The sequence below is a fragment of the Lissotriton vulgaris genome, chromosome 10 (genome assembly GCF_964263255.1).
Source record: "Lissotriton vulgaris chromosome 10, aLisVul1.2, whole genome shotgun sequence".
Taxonomy (NCBI): domain Eukaryota; kingdom Metazoa; phylum Chordata; class Amphibia; order Caudata; family Salamandridae; genus Lissotriton; species Lissotriton vulgaris.
Window position 1 is genome coordinate 842,061,338 of NC_141698.1, and position 20,724 is coordinate 842,082,061.

General features: G+C 42.7%; 1 protein-coding gene across 1 annotated transcript in view; it reads left to right on the forward strand.

Moving 5' to 3' along the window:
* Positions 1–20,724, forward strand: part of LOC147688873 (macrophage mannose receptor 1-like) — a 731,375-nt gene that overhangs the window by 103,243 nt on the left and 607,408 nt on the right. Inside the window, exon 4 of the mRNA XM_086941773.1 lies at positions 12,710–12,871. Coding sequence (XP_086797899.1) covers positions 12,710–12,871 — 162 coding nt within the window. The remainder of the gene's footprint in view (positions 1–12,709; positions 12,872–20,724) is intronic.

A 20,724-nucleotide genomic window follows, 5' to 3' on the forward strand; every position in this document is an offset into this window, starting at 1 on the left:
CTTAGGGGAGCCGCAAGCTCACCTTAAAGTTCCTGATGTTCATGGTCACTTTTAGTCACCTGAAATCCTGCTGACCCTTAGGTATTCAAGTCTCCCAATGGATCTTGCTCCCTAGGGGGTGCCAAGGCTCCTGCTCTCTATCATTTACTTGTGAGTGCTGGCCATGCTTAAGTGCCTAGAGGTTCCTTCTCAGGGACATTGATCAATGAAGCTCCTGCTTACCTGAAGCTCCTGGAGGCCATGCTCATCCTCATGTTGCTGAATCTCCTTCGTAATTATACATCCTAATATGTCTTGCTTATCTTCAGATGAATGACATTCTTGGTGACCCTGAGGTCTCCTGAGACTGCCCACTCTTCAGAAAGTAAACAAACTCCCTGCTAAACCTCAGGCATCAGTGCTGGGCACATCAGAGTCTTTCATGGACTAGTTGGATGCTACACAGAAGTTTCTCTGAGTGTGATATCTCGGGGGTCTATTACAGCTTAGTACCTGCTGACATTTATATTGTGGAAAGAGACATGATCTGAATCTGCTTGACATGCTGCAACTACAACTACAACTACAACTTTTCTTTTCACTTCCTTCATATTGACTGTGAACCTGCTCTCTCTTTTGTTCACACACTCGCATGAACCAGTGTATAGGTTGTCTAACAGAATAGGCTTTCAATAAACACTAGATTAATAGTGCATAGGGCCAGGACACCCTCACAGGTGATATGGTGCTTTAAAAATACATGTAACATATCAAATTATGTCTTAGAGATTATTCACTACACATGTACAGTACTTTAATTCAAATCTCATGTCCGAGTGTAATTGTCACTAAATGTTACAGGACACACACAAACCTTAGTGGCCGGTGGCCACTCACTCACGCTTGGTTTGTCATTACTGTGCTCCTGTGGCAAAGTTTTTGCCCCTAATTACTCCTAATTACCCAAGCTAGTGCAATTGCATAGTTTTGCGTCACAAGAGTAATGAGTAATTAGCAAAATGACTCTGGTTACTCCTAAGTAACTAACATTGGTCCCAAGCCCAAACGCTACCTCCTCCCCGGCCCAGTCCATTGTCCTTTGCCCACCATACCACTCTAGGCAAATCAGTGCCTACCCTCTCTCCTGGTATTACATGTGTGGTCGTGACATTGCTGTGACATAATCATGAGTGCTGAGGTTTTGGTAGCTGTCAAAGCAAATGGTAAACCTTAAAGCAACATGGTGTAACCATCTTGATACAGTAGATCACTCACTATAATAGGGTTTGGCAATTACAATGACAATCATGGAAATTTCAGTAGCTGCAGTGCCACAGAGTTCTCTGAATGGCTGCAAAGCAATAGAAAAATGCCACTACCTCTACTTATATTTCTGATACATCCCCATCATAAACTGCACGCTACTGTCAACAAGTGCTCTCCTTTGCAGTGTTTAAAAGTAGCTGGTACAGCTGGCTTTTGGAAAGTTTGGAGAACCTGCCCCGGGCCATAACATATACCCAGTAATTTTAGGTGCGCTCTTGCAAGGCATAATGCTCGAAATGTGGACATTTAAGTCCAAAAGATTTCTGAGTGAAAGTGCAATGCTGGGCAGGTAGTAAAGAATTCTTCACGATAGTGCCAATATAAGTAGGTACTTGTTATTACTGAGTGATGAGGCACATCTGTACACACACACAGGGATTAATTAGGTAGAGTTCATTTCTGAAGATGCAAATCTGTGCCAGTAGTCAAGATTTGTGAGTGTAAATCTTAAATGAGTAATGGGCAGCTCTACCCATGCTTTAAGGATTGTTAAAGAGTGGTGCAAATCTAGACACACACTATGGGTAACTGAGTGTGCACAGCAGTGATAATTAGTGTTAAAATATGACCACCTACCCCTGTTCTATTGCTTGTGCTGGTACAATATTGTTAATTCTGGGCGTTTTATAGTTATCACACCCATTACTGATTGTTTTATTATAGGTTTTTTGTCAACAGTGTATGTAAAAAAAATACCAACTACAAAACCAGTACCGTCGCCACTTTTCCCAGCGGCCAGATTTCATTGCAGCAGTCAGGGTGAGGCTTCATGAGGGAAACAAAGAGAGGGAGGTAGGGGAAGGTAGGTGAGAGGGGAGAAGGAGAGGAAAAGAATGGATGGATACTCTCGAACATGTCAGAAGGCATCAAACCGGCGACCCCCCAAAAGTAACGCAACTGAAAAAACAAGAAAATATTAAGACATCTTCCCCTGTAACCAAAATCAAGCAAATATCAGTTTGACGTTTTTCTAAATAATGCTGCAGGGAATATCGGAGGGAGTGGGGGCGAGAGGGGATTATTTCAATACTTCAATGTGCTTATCTTTCAGTTATCGTGAAAAGGAAAAGGAAAGACAATGGGGGTGCAGATGCTAAGCTTTCGTCCCTTTTCCTGCTGGGAATAGACAGGAAAATGTGTTCAATTGATAAGTTCAGAAAGAGCGTGGCCATGTCATTTCACTATTTATTTAAACAAACATTCATTTCCTGGATAACGCAAACTGGCCAATGTAGTGTGGTTGCGGAAGTGTTATTGCAATATTAGTTAGTCGTTGGCTACAGTCCAGATAAAAGTGCAATCAATCAATAAACTCTATTTCGGGCGATCGACCTTGAAAGATAACAGTGCAATGACAAATGTTTCATCTAATTTCTGATGCCCTTCGTGAGGCTTGCAGATGGAATATGAAGTTTGCAATGGATTTGTTAATTGTGTTTATTTAATTTACAACATTACATTTCGGCAGCACATACCAGTCAAGTTGGCCACCACTCATTTTAATATAGAAAGTATACATATTATATGCATTTGAATATATATGATTTCGTATAATATAATTTCATATTTCATTTGATGATTCTATGTAGTATCCTTCAGTAGTTTAAAAACAGTTACAATAATATTTAAAAGAAAATAGCACTTTCCCCAAAATGCCTTTTACATTATGTTGAATTAAGGATTAGAAAAGAATTAGAACTACCTTAAACATCCCTCTAGGCATGGCTCTGGTCCAAGATGCTGCATTTGGCAGCGGTGCGTCCTCAAGCTTACTGACTTTCTCGTCTGTTTTTTCCCAGCTGCGCCTTACTTAGTTTGCACTGCTATAAAGCTCAGAGTACTCATGAGTGCACTGCATCGCACTGCCTCCAGGGGACCTCAAATGGTTCTCCAATGAGCCTGAAAGCAATTCTGTTAGCTTCAAATTCAATAATTGGGATCGAAGGGGCACTAAATCCCCCACCATCTTTTAGAGGTCAAACTCAGTCGTCGAACCAATAATAATGGGATTTTTGGGATGCTAAACGGGGGACCCTGGAAACGTTTCTATGCTGGGAATATATTTGGCGGTATTTGCTCAACTTTTCTCATTTGCACGAACTCCTATTTGCTCTTTATCAGCATCCTGTACAAATGTTTCTGTTGGGCTACCTGTGATAATATAGGCTGCTCTATTAACTCATTGGACCTCACCAAGTTGAAATGGGCAATATGCTTTTTTGATAACTATTAAGATTGCGAAGAATTATTAATTCTAGCCCTGATTCTGAACCATCCTACCTGAGTTAGTGCATTTGTTCCTCTTCATTCTTTTTGCAAGGGTCCTTAAGCCCACTTCAAGGTAGAATTCACCCCATCCCTGCACTTGCTCTCTCAACAATCACCAGAAATAGCCATCATCTATCTGGTGTTGTAATATTTTGTTGTTCACTCCTCTTTTTCACCGTAGTCAACACGAATGTAGGTATTGCAGAGGACAGAGAAATACCAGGTCACCCCTAGTTGGTTACGCTTCCAATTGTGTGAAGGAGTAATTGGACAACATTGCTTTAATCTTTGGGTCTGCCATAATGACTCCTAATTTATTGGCTTTGTTCGGGTGGTCTTCCGCCAAACCTTTTGCCTTCCGCCCTCCTATTTTTCCAAATTATTATTTGCTGACCTTAGGGCTTTGTGCAATTTACCACTGCTAACTAGTGCTAAAGGGCATGTGCTCACTCCCTAAAACATGATAAAATCAGCTTACACTTGATTGGCGTATTAATTTAGTTATAAGTCCTTAGCAAACTTGTATACCAGATACCCAACACAGGTAAATTAAATGCTACTAGAAGGCATGCAGCACTTAAGGCGCAACCCACTTAATTAGTCCCTTCAAATCTGTCCCAGGCCTGCCACTGCAGCCTGTTAGTAGTTTTAAACTGTCAATTCGAATTGGCAAAAGAACCCCCTTGCCAAACCTTAAACTCCCTTTTTATTGCATATGGCACCCGAAAGTAGGCCCAGATAGTACATAGGGAAGTGTGCTTTGTAGCAAAAACATTAGCCATGTACGTTCAAATTTTACATGTCTTGGTAGTGAAAAACTCACAAATTCATTTTTCATGATTGTGAGGCCTACGTCGCCCATAGAATAACATTGGGAACCCATAGTACATTTAGTATGTGATAAGTTTTGATTGGGTGCAGGTAGGAAAGTCATGTTTGGTTTCTGGGGAATTGTAATTTAAAATCCTCTTTTATGGTAAAATTGGATTCTAAGTCACAGTTCTGAAAATGCCATTTCTAGACAGTTGCAAAAAGTACAATTGATGGACAGAATGCTAGCAAGCTTGACTCCTGTGGCATGGAGAACACAGAACCCACGTCTGAGCACGGGACCCACGTCTGAGCATACCCGTCCCACTCGGGGTGACAAATGCAAAAAGAAGATTGATGGACAGAATGCTGATTAATGTCAAACATTCACCCTAGTACAGAGATATGGACCTAAATCCATTGGTTTTTTTTGCTCCCCGTGTCATTCCAGTTTAAACCTAGCCATATTCAAATCAGTCTTGACCCTGTTCCCTGTGGGAACAGTCCAGCCAAAACTGCCAGGCCAGGTTCTCCCTGGACCAGATACAAGCATCCTAGGTCTGGTTTCGGGGTTTTACCCCTCATCAGTGTAGCTTAACTCCAGTGGCATAGAGAGCAGGGGACCCACGTCTGGGCATACCCGTCCTACCCGGGGTGACAAATGAAAAAGGAACAAATGATAGACAAAATGCTGATCAATGTCAAACATTCCGCCCTGTACAGAGATGTGGGCCTAAATCCATTGTTTTCCCGCTCCCCATGCCATTCCAGTTTAAACCCAGTTAAATGTAAATCAGTCTTGAACCTGTTCCCAATGGGAACAGTCCATCCCAAACTGCCAGGCCAGGTTCTCCCTAGAACACAAACAAGCATCCTAGGACTGGTTTGGGGCTTTCAGGCCTCATCAGCCAGGCTAGCTTGACTCCAGTGGCATTGAGAGAACTGTGCCACTGGATTCAAGTTATCCTGGCTGATTAGGGGTGATGCCCCAAAACCGGTCTCAGTATGTGTGTTTGCAGTACAGTGAGGACCTGGCTTGGCAGTTCGGTCTGGACTGTTCCCATGAGGCACAGGGTCAAGACTGATTTGCATATTTCAGGGTCTAAACTGAGGTGGTGAAGTGAGCTAAAGAACGATGGATTTAACCCAGATCTGTGACTGGGGGTGAGTATATGAAAAGTTTCAGCACTCCATCCATCACATCTTTGTGTTTGCTTTGTTCACCCTAAGATGGAAGGGTATGACCAGCTATGGGTCTCTTGCTCACTTTGCCACTGGATTCAAACTTGCTTGGCTGATGATGGGTGTTACCCTGAAACCGGTCCCAGGATGCTTTCTTCCGGTTCAGGGAAGACCTGGCTTGGCAGTTCAGGCTGGACAGTTCCCAAGAGGCACAGGGGATTTGCATATGGCTCGGTCTAAGCTGGAGTTGAATGGTGAGCAAAAGAACTGTGGATTTAACCCAGAGCTATTGAGTTGAGGTGAATATTTGATTTGCTCTGCATTTCGTTCATCATCTGTGTGTCTTTTGATTTTTCGACAGTTAGCATTTTCCCATCCATTTGGTGCCTGCAGCCTGCTTCTGGGTCACATGACTAGGTATAGTTGGCAGTTGGCCTTTGTGTCTTTGGTCTTTGTCTCTCCCAGACAGCTACACAACAGTGGTACTAGATATATCTGGATGGGCCAACATAGGCATAATGGGGGAGGGGAAGCTATGCACAGCCGTACTTGCACTTCTAAAGACCGTGCTCCGCACTCACATAAAGAATGTCACACTGGTCTATTATGACCTCAGACAATCTGGGGAGAGGGCAGGAAGGAAAAAAATTCTTTGGGGGGGAAACTCTAGGAGCTTCTCCCAATTCCTACGCTGGCACCAGGTATAAATGGACCCTCAGAACCAACTCTTCAGTACAGTACGGGACCTATGGATACTACAGGGATGCCACGCTGCCCTGCAGATTGAGTCCTGCCCTGACTGCTTAGAAGGAAGACTGGACCTGCTCCCTTCATCTCAGACATAGTGACTCCAAGGGTAAGCTGGCTTAGCTCTTTTTCTGAGTTACAGGGACACAACATGTTTCAGAGGCCTACCTGCAACTGCCCAGATGACCTGGCACGCTGGATCTGTCTAGACTTGCAGCTGGTCCTGCTTGAGCCCTGCTGTCCTCTACTCGAGTGCTTTCCTGCCTCCCAGGTCCTGGACCCTTGGCTGGCATCAGAGAGAGCTCTTCCTTTCCTAACTGAAGGTTTCACTAAATGCGACACAGAGCAACACAAAGCCCTGCAAACCCTCATCACACAATTTCAAGTTTCGTCAGAACCAACATATAGTGATGCATAGCCCTGCAAAGCCTCACCAGACAACTGCCAGCCTCTTTGGAACCAATCAAGTCCGCAGCAGCCCCTGTGGTGGGGGGGCCATGCTCCAGGGGGCCCCCTCAGCACAGTGCTTCGGCTGGTGGGCTCCCGATTTAGTCCACAGGGGGCCCCTCCACATACCTTGCAAGGCGGCCCCCTTAAGTTTCGTTACACCAGTGGAACCAATGCAGAGTGATGTAATGTCCCATGAAGCCTTGCAGGACACCTGACTGTCTCATTGGAATCTGTGTCAAGCGTCAAGTGACAAGAAAGACCCACAAAGCATGGCCACACAGCTGCGAGCCTCATAAGAACTAACACAGAGCAATGCAAAGCCCCCCCGAAGCCTCACCACACAGCTTCATCAGAACCGGCATAGACCACGCACCAAGGACATACCGTACAATCCTCAGCAAGCCAGTCTTGGTCCTGTGCCTGGAATTTGCTTCATTGTGGTTGGCTTGGCCTGAACTTGTGACTTTGTCGTGGTCCAGTGTGACCAGATATGCCCAGTTGACGAGTTGCAAACTTTGGCACTACTGTTAAATAAACATTTTAATTGCATATCTTCAATTCTACTGACTGGACTTTTGCCATGTAAGTGTCAAATGATTTACTAAATCTTACTCTATTTTTCTAAATTGGTGGGAGATTTTTCTTGTGTTTCACTTTTATTACTGTTTGAGTTCTACATATATGCTTTATACATTGCCTCTAAGTTAAGCCTGACTTACTACACCCTTTAAGTTTGTTCTTATATTGCCTTTCTGCACTGAAACCCCTTTGATTACCCTTTAACTCTGACTGCAATTTTGAAAAAAAGATCAAGAAAAGAATGATAATACCCATGCACATTTACATTACTTTCTTTGTACAAAAGATTAAATATGGTTTCGCTTAACAGAGTACTCTGCGAAAGAACAAAGTGCCTCAGGGTTTAAATATCCCACCATCCGTACACCCTACCCCAGACCCAAATGTAGTGCAACTATGGTGGTGTTCACACTAGTACCTGTTAATTCCTGGATTTAGCTTGTCCAGGACGAGGGCGGTAGCATAAACTGGAGGAATGTTCACTGGCACAGTAAAACTATGCTAAGGTGCTGGCTGCCAACTTGTCACCCGATGTCCAATGTCAACAGCATCAGTATAGTAAATTGTGCTAGATGAATTATTTGAAACTGGCTTTATGTCAGAATACCAATGACAAAAATATTGTCTGACATAAACATTGTGGGGCTTATTTACAAGCCCTTTGCACCACAAGCACATCACTTTTAACATGGGAAACTGTGACATACGCCTGGCGCAAGGGGCTTGTAAATAAGCTCCTGTGTTTGTTATATAATTTACAAAAGCATCATTGGGTGTAGATTTAATATTATCAGCTGCAATGGACAATATTTTTGGAAACAATATTTAGGACATTACATTTTTCAGTATGTATGTTCATCCACTGGCTAATCCTATGGAATCTTGTTGCTGTGTTTTTCATTGAAAAGGACATACCTACATTCTGTTTTGCCTTTGCCATAAGATTAGAGAACAGCCAAAGTTTTAAGAGTGACCCCAGAATTAATGTGCATACTTGGATGAAATCCAACTATCTGAAGCTTAATAATGAGTAAACACAGTTGGTTCTTGTTGGCAAGTCAAAACAAACTTCATGCCCTGGCCTTAGAATCTATTACAAGTTCATATACTGGTGATCATAGTAAACGTTAGTGTTCTTATAGATAATGCCTCCACCATTTCGCACACCCGACTTGGAGGCATTGGAAGGCACTACATGAGCACCAGACCTTGTCAGGAACAGGCCGGTGGAATGGCAGATGGTATTTGGGCGGTGAGCTGCGTTGGGCCGCCTCCATGGACCACCTCTGAGGTAGCAGTAATGTCGGCTGTGGTTTGTGGCAGGCTCACCAAACAGAGCATGATCGGGTGATCATACCACGAGGAGGCGGTGGTCGGTCCACCAAAAACGCATCAGCTGGACACATCCCACCGTCATTGTAATCAGGTCTTATGTTAACCTTCCCAAGTGCCAACTGGAAAGGGTACAGAGAGTGTAAAACATGACAGCATGCCTAGTGGCCAATGCTGGTAGCATGGAGAATATTAGTAGAGTTTTGAATAACTACTTTGTCTTCCTCCTTCCTGATGCTCAGGTCCAATGATGGTCTAGATCATAGAGCACCCTTGGAACAGGCTGCCGTTTATTCATTAGTTGGTGTCATCACTTCACTGCAGACCAGTGTGCACCACAAGAATGCCAGATACTTCTTATGCAGGTGGAAAAACATCAACAGTAGACTGATAGATTGTTCTGTCTAAAAAAAATAAAGAATTTTTGCAAAAATAAAAGAAAAAGAAAATTATCATGACATGGGGAAAACATTAAAGCCCTTCTCTTCTATTTGAAACAATCAGCAATCTGTTTCATCATGGTTATTGAGTCATTGGCGCCATGTAAAACACATTTGGTGTTAATATGCCCTATAAAATATAACGTAACGCTGTAACTGAAACTTTGCATTTTTTTATCGATTAAGTTGAAAATGATCTAGCTTGCTCATCTGAACCAAACCTGAGAAAAAGCTAGAATACAGCAGGCACTCCGAATCTTGGGCCATATGTATCAAGCCAAATTGACTTTGCAAACGCCAAAATTCGCAGAATTTCGGCGTTTGCGAATGCAATTTGGACAAATGGTATGTATGAAGGAAATGTGCTTTAAAAATAAGGAATCGCAAAATGTGCGATTCCTTATTTTGCGATTGCATTTAAAGAATCGCAAATTTTGCGATTCCTTAAATACAATGTAAGAAGCCAAAAAAATTAGCAAATTGGCCTTAAGGAATCGCAAATTACCACCAACTTCTAGTTGGTCGTAAGTTGCGAATTCCTTTCAAAATGCATATTTTTTAATTTTTCAAAGTGCCATGTGACGTACATACATGCCCTTAGGGCATGTATGTGTGCCACATGTGAACCCATGCAGATTTCAGGGGTGCAATAGGGTGTCCTTTGGACACCCCTGCACCCTTGAAAATATTCTCAATTTGCGATTAGCAAATTGCGAATCGCAAATTTTCTCTTCATTCCTTTGGGCCTCCTGGCCTATAGAAATGAATGGGAAATTATTCCTTAATTGCGATTAGCAATTTGCTAATCGCAATTAAGGAATTTTAAGGAATTGCTAAAAAGAAGTGAATTTCTACATACATACCATTTTGCGATTTCTAAATAGCGATTCCTTAAAAATCGCTATTTAGAAATCGCAAAACGGAATGTTGATACATATGGCCCCTTATTACAAGAGTTTAAAGCTTTGGAAGTTCCTGCTAATATGGGGCTTTTTTTCTTTAAGAATTAATGTGTAATGCAAGTCATACATTTTTTTCTCAGCATCAATTAGTGTTGTATGTAAGCACAGCCGCTCACATCAATGGGGTTTGGCAGTCCAGCACACATATATAGATTAACAACTGTGGGAGGCCTTGCTAGATTTTGAAGATGTACCTGAGGCCAAACTCTTCCTTCAACAGTGGAATTCAATACTCAAATGTACCAAACTCATCACCTTTTTTAAATGAGAGAACTGGAGCAGGAAATGTATAGAACTCTTGGACCTAGAATAGGAATTGAACCTGAGCCTGGACTTCAGTGATGATGGGGCTGGAGCCATGTTCCCAGGATTTAGACATCTGCATCCACTATTGATGGGGGTAGGGGTGGCAAAAGGGAGGAGACCTTTGCACAGGCTGGTTAGACCCCTGGGAAGAGGGGAAGATTACAGCTGGGATAAGGAGGCTGAGGGGGCTGGGAAATGGGGTTTTGGGAGGAAAATGGAAATTATGGGTTAGTTGAGGCCTAGCGTAAACGGAGCAGTGTAACATATCAACCCCGAATGTTAAGTGGCTTAATTTCTAAATCAAGCAACGAAGAGTTAAGCAGGAGATAGATGGATTTCAGCCTTCTATAGGATGCCTGCAAGAAACCTGAATTGCTAGGACGGACAGGGGCCTATATGAACGGATAGGAGAAGAGCAAATCCTCAATAACTCAAAGAGAGCCTCAGTGAAAGAAATTGCTATATTAGAATATAACCCTAACTGTCAGATTGTATGAAGGAATCAAACCCAAACCAGAGATGGGTGGTTTTAGGGCTCAGCATATGGAATATCCACCTGATCAAATGTTTTTTATACAGCCTCAAAGACGATGAAATTGGGGAAATTGGAGAAAGTCATCTGACACTACCCAGTCCTTTTATTATAATAGGTACTTCAACTACATTACAATGTGCACTTGCAGGCAGTAGACCTATTAGGCCTATAGATCTCTAAACAGAGATCTTGGATCTTAATAGAGCCCTGAGATGGCAACACACTGAGGTACTTACCTTTATCTTAAAGACACCTAATCAAGGATGAACTTTTTCAAAATGTCTCCTGCAAAAAAAGGGCTACATGATAAGGACCAACGCCTTTGTTAAAGAACTTTTTAGTATAAATTATGGTACAGGTAATCTGGGTACGGTTTGAGATGCTCTGAAAACTGGCATCAGAGGATTCATATAGGAATACGCTGTCACCAGAAGCTAAAAATTACTTGCCTTAGAGCACAAACATGTTTCTCTAGTAATAAATGCAGATTGCAGTCTTCATAGATTTCAGGATGGGATAGGCATGATCTAATCTCAATCTGAATTATTATGTAAAAAATTGACTAGAACAACAGAATCAGAGATCCCAACATCTAAGAATGAAAAACAGAGAAAACATAGACCCCTTGCTAGCAACCCCAAACCCGTGCTTGAGTCACCTACCAAAGGATATTAGGAATCCATATTTCAGCAGGGAGACACACTGATACAGATTGAGACATATAAGAAGTATTTAGCAAGCACTACTCTCAATTATATGCTTTATCCATAGGAAATGAGAAAGGTAGGGATATTTACCTTTTTTTCCCCATACGTTTCCAATCGCAACCACAGGATATATAGCATCCCCAGTCAAAATGGACACACTTACCACCATAAGCAATACAGGTTGGGAAAATGACAGGCATTCAATCCCAAATGAATTATACATTGTTTTTATTCCTGATATCACACCACGTTTCCTTCGGCTTCTTAGCAAAGTTATGAGTAGGCATCCTTTACCCAGTTCTTGACAAGTGGCATAAATTATGGACTTCTGTAAAATGGTTAAGATGCTCACCTGCCTATAATCCTATAGACCAGTTTTCCTGCTATGTGCTGATTATAAAATATTTACTCTTATTTTAACCCATAGGTTCAGTTAGATCATTAATGGCTTAGTTACTTTGTGGCAGCATGCAGTTATTGAGACTAGGCTGGGGGTGATGCTGTTGATGGTAACTATTCATACTAGGAAATAGTACATTCAATTTCTACTTGGTGAACCAGTACAGCTCTATCACCCATCAAAGGAATGGTCATTCCACCCTAAAGTATGCTTTTTCTGTATCCGAGGCAATCACAGATAAGGGGTTGAGTTTGCTTCTGCCTAGTGTATTAGGACAATGGTTAGCCAGCACAGTCTGTTATGTTACAGTCTCAGGTGGACTACTGACAAGGTCATGTGATATTTTTATCCTTCGCAATTTCCCCATAACATTTGTTGTTATTTCATTTTTCCCAAGGCATGATTAGCTGCTTACCTTGAATTCATGATTTAAATACAACTTACTCACTGCAGCTTTTATGAAGGAATATATTTAAAATTACCAAAATAAATGCTGATTTTTTGGTGCTGTTAGTTGCAAGTGATTAGCATTTATCAATGAATATGTACTTAGTAAATATATTGATTTGATATCTTTCACTTTAGTAATCAATTGCCTCCTGCCCTCTCACCCAGATGGAACTGTAAGATACATCATTGTTCTCAGGATCCTGCACAAAACTAAACATCTCGACTTGCTCCCTCAGATACTACTGATATGTGGTGGAGTATGGATGCATTGACCGGTGTGTACTATCAGATAAACTCTCAATCTGCCCTTCCATGGCACCAAGCAAGGGCCAGTTGTCAACAACAAAATGCAGAGCTGCTAAGTATCACAGAGCTTCACGAGCAAACGTATATTGCAGGTAAGAGACCACAACACTGTGAAATTGCACAAACCCAGTTTAAATCAGGTTTGTTTAGAAAAAAAGTAATTGTGAGGCACAGCTATGCAGCTGCCAGTACAAAGAGGCTCATTGCATAACATATTTGCACAAAACAATTTAAGCACCTAAAATCTCTAGTGTAAAAGTGTGTGTTAATGTATGCTGCTCATAAAACGCAATTTTACAATTGTAAATAGATTCATGTGGCCCCCACTATAGAATTTGTGATTGCCCCCAGGACGAGCCCCCCCCAGGGGCTTAACAATAAGGACGCGTTTTTTTTACATTTTCTCGGCAGGATAGGGGCACCCAGCGTGAATTCTGCAGCTTAAAACAAAATACTTTTATTGGCCCTGGGGATCCCTGTGGGACCCCCTCAGCAGGCCTAAGAGGTCAGGGTGTTTCTACCCTGCCCCCTTTTTTTGTTTTTTAACCTCTTTTTCACTATTTTCTTGTGACTTGGTTCTACAGAGTCACAAGATGGCTGCCAACACTTCCTGGTTTGGAGTGTTGGCAGGTAATCAGAGTGAAGCTCATGCCCAGGAGGAGGAGCGACTCCTCCTCAGTACTCAGATATCGATGTTTTTCTTTTTCTAATTTCTCAGGAACTACTGAATGGATTTACACCATTTAAATAAAGACTCTTTTTGAACCAAGGGCTACCTTTTTGCCAAATTTGGTGTAGTTCCGTTCAGCAGGTTCAGTCTGTAGCTTTGTATAAAGTTTCCTACAGAAACTAACATGGGAAAAACACGTTTTGGGACCCCCCTTTTTTCTCAGCTCCCGCTTTACGAATTACCCCAAAACTTTCAAGACTGCAGCTGACTGGAGCGCCCCACCAGTTTTTGGCAAAGATTTGTCAAACTACACCAAAGATATTGGCAAAAGAAAAAACGCTATAGAATAGACACAAGATCCTAACAATAACTACCCACTGGCGACCCCCAGTGGGTGTTATATATATATATATATATATATATATATATATATATATATATATATATATATATATATATATATATATATATATATATATATATAAGTCCTCAGCAAGTGCAAACTGGAACTTTATTTCTCAGTCGTTTTTTATTTTTTTATTTTATTTTATGTATTTATTTTTTTCTGGGTGCGGGAGCACATGTGTGCTTAGATTGCACACATTTGCACTTTGATTTTTAATAAACTTCAAGATAATTTGCATATTGGGTTGGATTATTTTTATTTGTTCTATTTGCAGGTTGATATTTTTATATGGGCAGCTGGTTTACCGTCACCTAGTTAAAATAGATTAAAAACTGTAATTTTGTGAAATAGAAATAATTGTGCCGACTGGAGGGAATTGCCCTGTGCAAAGGGACAATTTTAAAACAGTGCTCCTCAGTTATCCCTTTGAGGTAATTTTATAAAAGCAGAATGGGAACAGTGGGAGGGCAGGCCCGGCCTGGTCGTTGCGGGCCCCGGGCAATCCCCCGGTGCGCCGCAAGGGTGGGGGCCGGTTTTGGGCCCTGGGGGCCTGTTTTGTTACAGGGCCGTTTTTGCAGCATAGCTGCAAAATTGGCCTGTGACAAAATCGGCCGAAAAACAACCCCGGCAAAGAGCTCGGTCGCAGCCCCAGCGGCTCTGGCAAAGTGCTTGGCGCACTTTGCCAGGGCCAGTTTTGGTTCTTAGTCCGGGCCTGTGGGAGGGTCTTCCATTGTGAAACTTGTTTCTGAGCCTTTTAACAGACACGGTTCAGTGATAAACTGGGCATGAAATATAACAAATAACATTTAGGGCCTAGATTTGAGTTTATCAGATGCAGGACTTCTGCCAAAGAGGGGCAGTTGCCCTGTTCACACTATTAAGAGCGTCCTGATATCGATGCACTTTAAAGAGGCGAAAGGGCATTGACTGATTTTTCGCGGATGTCCTGCATTCATAAAACTCTAAATCAGGCCTAAATCATACATTCCAGTCTTCTAATAGGCAGAGGCAAGATTCTGTTGCAGATTAGTGGAAATATTCAAGACAGGGCAGGGCACCAGTCCAGATCATGTCTCCACTCTCTACTTTTGGAAATTAGCTGAGCTTGTGTGTATGTGTGTGTGTGTCAAGGTGTGTGTTTGCGAGTGCTAATTTAGTTGCAATGGTTTGAGTGTATTTGTTGTGTGGTCTGGTATTGGTTAAGATGGGTAGCACTACTAGCACCCAGACAAACGTATTTTTCTGACTTGTCAATATCTGTTGGCCCATATGTGGCAGAGGCTTGGTTCAAGTAAATCTGGTGCCTTCGTTCAAAATTGGTTTACATGGGCTAAATTGTTCAAAAACTATTAATGAAACTCACTTATGGAAATTAACATACAAAAATCACATGTTCACCATTGCTTTCCATTGGAGCCCAAACTACTAGGCACAGTTACAACAAACTTGCCAACTATTGATTTGTTCAGGTTGTCGTAGAGTGCCACCTGCACTATTCATGCCAAAAAGATTGTAGACCAGACATATTAAATAATACAAGCATTACATGTAACTCTTTCATTGAAGCAGAGAAAGAATGTGCTGTGTAACAACTGCCCATCACTCCTCCTCTTCCCGGTCCTCAACATGGCGTCTGCAACATCCTCTAACCCGCTGGCTGTAGACCAGTTTTACAACATCACTGTCAAGCATATATCATGTGTACTGTAACATTCTAATTGGGGAGAGGGGATGTATGAAGAAGTTACTCTTCAGGCATCACATAAAGGTCTTCCACTGAGCGCAGGCGTGCTGTACATGCTTTGGAGACAATTACTAGGGGCACAGCACAGGATGTCAGCTTGTCCACAGCATCACAGGCATGCAAGGCCACAGCGGCTTCTGAGGAGCTCTCCTCCTCCTTGCACCCTCCAGCCTGCACTGATACTAATGCCAGCATGACCTTGTTTCTTGTCACGCTTGTGTCTGCAAAGGGCTTACACCACCACCGTTAACTTACGTGTTTTTGTTTTCATTTACAGCTGTCCCATTTTACTCTGTACATCTCACTTGTGTTATACTTTTCCAGAAGGTTCACAGAGGAAAGACAGCCAAGGCACAGCTGTTTCCAACACCATTCCCTCACATTTTAGTGCAACAATGTGCGTTTCAGGGTAGGCTCTCAGCATCCCTGAAGCAATCGAAAATGCTCTTATTATTATTATTATGTTTCTTATATAGCGCCAGAATCGACCCCTGAAGGGGTATCTCCGCGCTTGCCTTGGGAACCCGTCCTGGCTTTTTCCTGTGAGATAGCCCCTACAGGGCATCCCCAAGGTGAAAGCCAGGCATCCCGCCGCGGGGGGCCGTTGTGGAGATTAAGCAAGCTTAATGCCCAGAGTTGCAGAGTGTGAACCCAAGATTAGGTCAGGCACCGAAGCGAGAATTATCGAGTCCATGGACATTTGAGCTCAAGACCCTGCCGCGTCAGGAATTGAACCCTGGTCCCGGGTCTGACCTCTGCTTCAGTGTCTGCCTGCTCTAACCAGTGAGCCACACTTCTCCACATTTCCATGTCCCAAGCACTCACTCCAGTGAAATCCCTGGAGCCAGCTGCCCGTCACTCTAGCACTCTGTCTGCACGTGGGTCTGCCCAACCAGCGCAAACTAAAGCCATGACTTCCTCTAGCACCTATCCCTCAGTACTCAGCCATAAAAAGGTTAAGAAAACATTTTCTAAAATCTGTGTGCATGAGCATAATGAAAACTCTTTGCAGAAGGTGAAGAAGCTATTAATGTTTGAATCAGTTATGGAAAGCTTCTCACCTTAGGCAAGCCTATGAGAACTCAGTGTGTCCAAGGGGGTGTGCAGTGCATTGCCTGTTGTAGTTTGGTGTTAATCTGTTCATATATATTTCATAAATATTTATAATTAGAAAAAGTCTGAATTGATTGGATGAGGATACTTCTAGCAATCCAGTTCACTAAATAACATTGAGGGATACTTTATTTATTTATTTATTTATTTATTTATTTATTTATTTATTTATTTATGTGTCTTATAGAGCGCCTGAATCACCCCCAAAGGGGTATCTCTGCACTATAGGAGTGCTATTAGGTCAGCATAGGGAGACTGAAGAGGAGTTACAAAGTCAACAAGGGAGTCTGGAAAAGTTTGGTTTTGAGAGATCGACGGAATTGCAGATAGCGCATTCACGAAGATGAAGAAGAAGTTGATTCCAGTATGAGGGGGCAAAGTGTTAGAAGGCCTTCCCCCCTGAACTTGATTTCTTTATCCGAGGGACCACAAGGAGCAATTTTGATCCGGATTGGAGTGTTCTAGAGGGCTGATAGCGTATAAGTCTATCCTTAAGATAGCTGGGAGCATTGCTGTGACGTGCCTTCTGCACTATACAGCATATTTTAAAACGAACCTGCTTCCGAACAGGCAACCAGTGTAGTCCCTGGAGTAGGGGCAAGGAAGCAGTTCTGGCTGGAGAATTGGAGACCAATTGTGCGGCGGTGTTTTGAACCAAATGGGGTCTATGAAGTGATGCTTAAATGGGTGAGATTAGGAGGGCATGCCAGTAGTACATACAACAAGAGCCTGTAATAAGGTTTTCCTGACTGTTAAAGGGAGGAAGGGAAAAGCCTTACTCAGGAAATTTAATATATAGAAAGAGCTCACGGTGGCTGTAACTTGCTCTTTCATAGAGAGTTTATGGTATAAATGCACACCTAGATTTTTCCCCGCAGAACACAAAACTCAGCCCCCTGCCCAATCAATGTCCCGGGGCCGTGGCCCACCCATTGGCAGCAATACTGAAGGGCCACTGGCTATCCGCTGTGGCTTCATACCGCTCAAAGCAAATTTTAAATGCGTTGTTATCAGCATTATTGGAATACGAGGTCTGTGCAGTCAAATATGAATGATATGTGATGTGCGCCGCGTCTGAGCATGAGATAAATTAGTTTTATATACTGACACACATTGCCTACCTACCATATGACTAATTATATGACATGCAGTTTCAGAGTTGCGTGGGGGTGTATGTAGAGCCGGCCCTGTCAAATAGGTGCCATTGCTAAGCACCGGAAGGCACCGGCACAAATTAGGCACTAGATTTGAGCAAGATCCTTTGGGTACGCCTTTGGTCAGCTTTGCTGTGGGGGATTGGAAAGTGCCCAGATTCACAGTTTGAGTGAGGTTATTTAGAAAGCTAAACAGCCACTGTTAAGCACGATTTTGGATACCAACATTTCTTAATCTAGATAGAAGAATGGGATGGGATATCACGTCAAACGCTGCTGACAGATCCAGCAGCACGTACAGTACTGCCTGTCCATTATCTAGGAAATATTGGAGGTTATCAGTGACTGCAATTAATGCTGTCTCCATACTGAATCTGGGGCGGAAACCAGACTGTGAAGGATCAAAACCTTCAATTGCTTCCATAAAGTCTGAAAGATGTTCACATGTTTCTCCAGGAGTGTACTTAAGTAGGGTAGCAAGAAAATAGGACGGTAATTGGATAGATCTTCCGGAGGAGCATTGGGTTTTTCCTGATTGGAATTATTTGTGCGGCTTTCCATTCAGAAGGAAGGCAATATGCCTATGGTCAGGGAGGAATTAAGGATAGGGCAGATCAAGGGAACCAACTACTTATGAAGCAATGAAGCAGAGAAGATATCTTAGCGGGTAGAACATCCTTACGTGAACCAGATTTGACTGTTTTCTGGACTTTGGTTCATGAACCAACCGCGGCCCGTGCAGGTAAGAGTGATGAGGCAATCGGGCCAGGTGGTGGTGGGGTTTTGACTGACGACAACACAGGAAAATAAAATAAATAAATCATTTTTCCTCGCTGTCGAAATTCCCCCCACCCAGCCACACCGCTTTTACCTGCACGGGGCCCGGCTGGTTCATGGACCAAAATCCACAATAGATTGACTATATTTGGTAAAGCTGGTGGCATATTGACCCTAGTGGAAGTGAAATACACCCCAGGAGAATTGAAAATGCCAGTTCTTGAGCCTTTCACAACCATTCAAAAGGTGAATGATGATAGTTCAGCTAATAAGTTATCACACTCATGGATTGTCAACAAGCCCCAACAGGCCACACCAGGAGCATGTGTACACTCTAAAAGTGCTAGTAACTAATTATAACAAAACAGAAGAGAATTTCACTACTGCTACTTGAGTGCCTTTACTTTTATTGAATTTTCTCAACTCCATAATTTCAGAGTACCTTCACTGCAATCCCCTCATACTTTAAAAAAGTTACCTTTACTATATAATGTTAATGTGTACTACTTCTTGGTCTATTTATTGCTTACTATACCTCATAATTGAGACCTTCATTTTAACTAGTCAATTTCAATTTCAATTAGTCCAATTGGTCCCTAGCCCCTCACATATTGGTGGGCATCTGTTAGATCCGATCTTCTCTAACATTGATTCCGCTATGGCGGCGACTCCCACCCCAGTGGGCTGGTCTGACCATTTTGTGGTAGAAATGTCTTTCTTTACTCCAGAGCACTCTGACAAAGCTGTTCCTCGATCCACCTTTAATCGCCCATGGCATAAATTGAGACTTGAGGATTTTCATGCACTCCTTATTGATGAACCTCTTAGTCTTTTTACCAATGTTGAATTAGGCTATGATACGTTTTGTGACTGGATTACTCGGGCACTGGACTCTATCGTACCCATGAGTCCAGTCCATGATATAACGATTCGTTGTCCATGCTAAGGAAGGCATGTAAAAAAACGAACGTGCTTAGAGGAAAGAGTATGGTCCTGGATTTAAAAAACAATATCTGGCTGACCTTAAACTATATCAAAGAGCTGTCTGCAAAGCTTGGGCAGCTTATTATACTAATGAGATTAATCTCAGCGCTAACCCTGCCAAATGTATTTTTCGGATTTTAAAAGACATCCGAGTTAGAAAGAACTCGGAGCCTGTAATTACTTCAGAATCCCAGTGTGAAGTAGGGGCCTCCTTTTTCATTGAAAAGGTGCAGGCGATATATAAGTCCTTTCCTCCTGGGACGACTTACTCTGGTTTCATTCCTTTAAGGTCAGGCCCGAGCTCTAGCTCTAGGCTTATAGTTATTCCTGAGATTTCTCATGAAGAGCTTGGTAGGCTAAGCATAAAAATTAAAACTGGTTTTTCAGCTGACCCTGCAAAGCCCGCTCTTTTTAAAGAATCTCTCTCATTATTTTCAGCCCCACTCTGTCAGATTATCAACTTATCCGTTTCCTCAGCGTTGGTGCCTACTCGTTGGAAACATGCTTGGGTGTCCCCCATCCTTAAGAAGCCTACACTGGATCGGGCTAAGCCTGAAAACCTCAGGCCTATATCCCTCCTTCCTTGGGTGGCAAAAGTAGCGGAATCCAATGTCAACACCACATTAACCAACTTTCTGCAGTCCAATAACATTCTGGGCATGTCCCAAAACGGTTTCCGGTCCGGACATAGTACAGAAACTGCCCTCCTGGCCATGACTGAGCATCTACGTACCATTCTGGATGCTGGTCAGATGGAGGCACTGATCCTATTGGACCTCAGTGCCGCATTTGACACTGTTTCACATGACATCTTGATACAACGCCTGGAGGAGGCAGGTATAATGGGTATGGCTCTGGAATGGTTTTGTTCTTTTTTTGTCTGGGAGATCATTTCGGGTTACCGCTCCGCCCTTTCTATCTGAGGCTCACTCTATTGAACAAGGGGTTCCTCAGGGCTCTGCCCTGAGCCCCACTTTATTCAATCCATATGTTCAGCCACTTGCTGAGGTCACCAAGCAGTGGAATCTTTCCATCGTCTCATATGCGGATGACACGCAGCTGGTGGTAGCACTGACAGAAGAATCTACTATGCATGC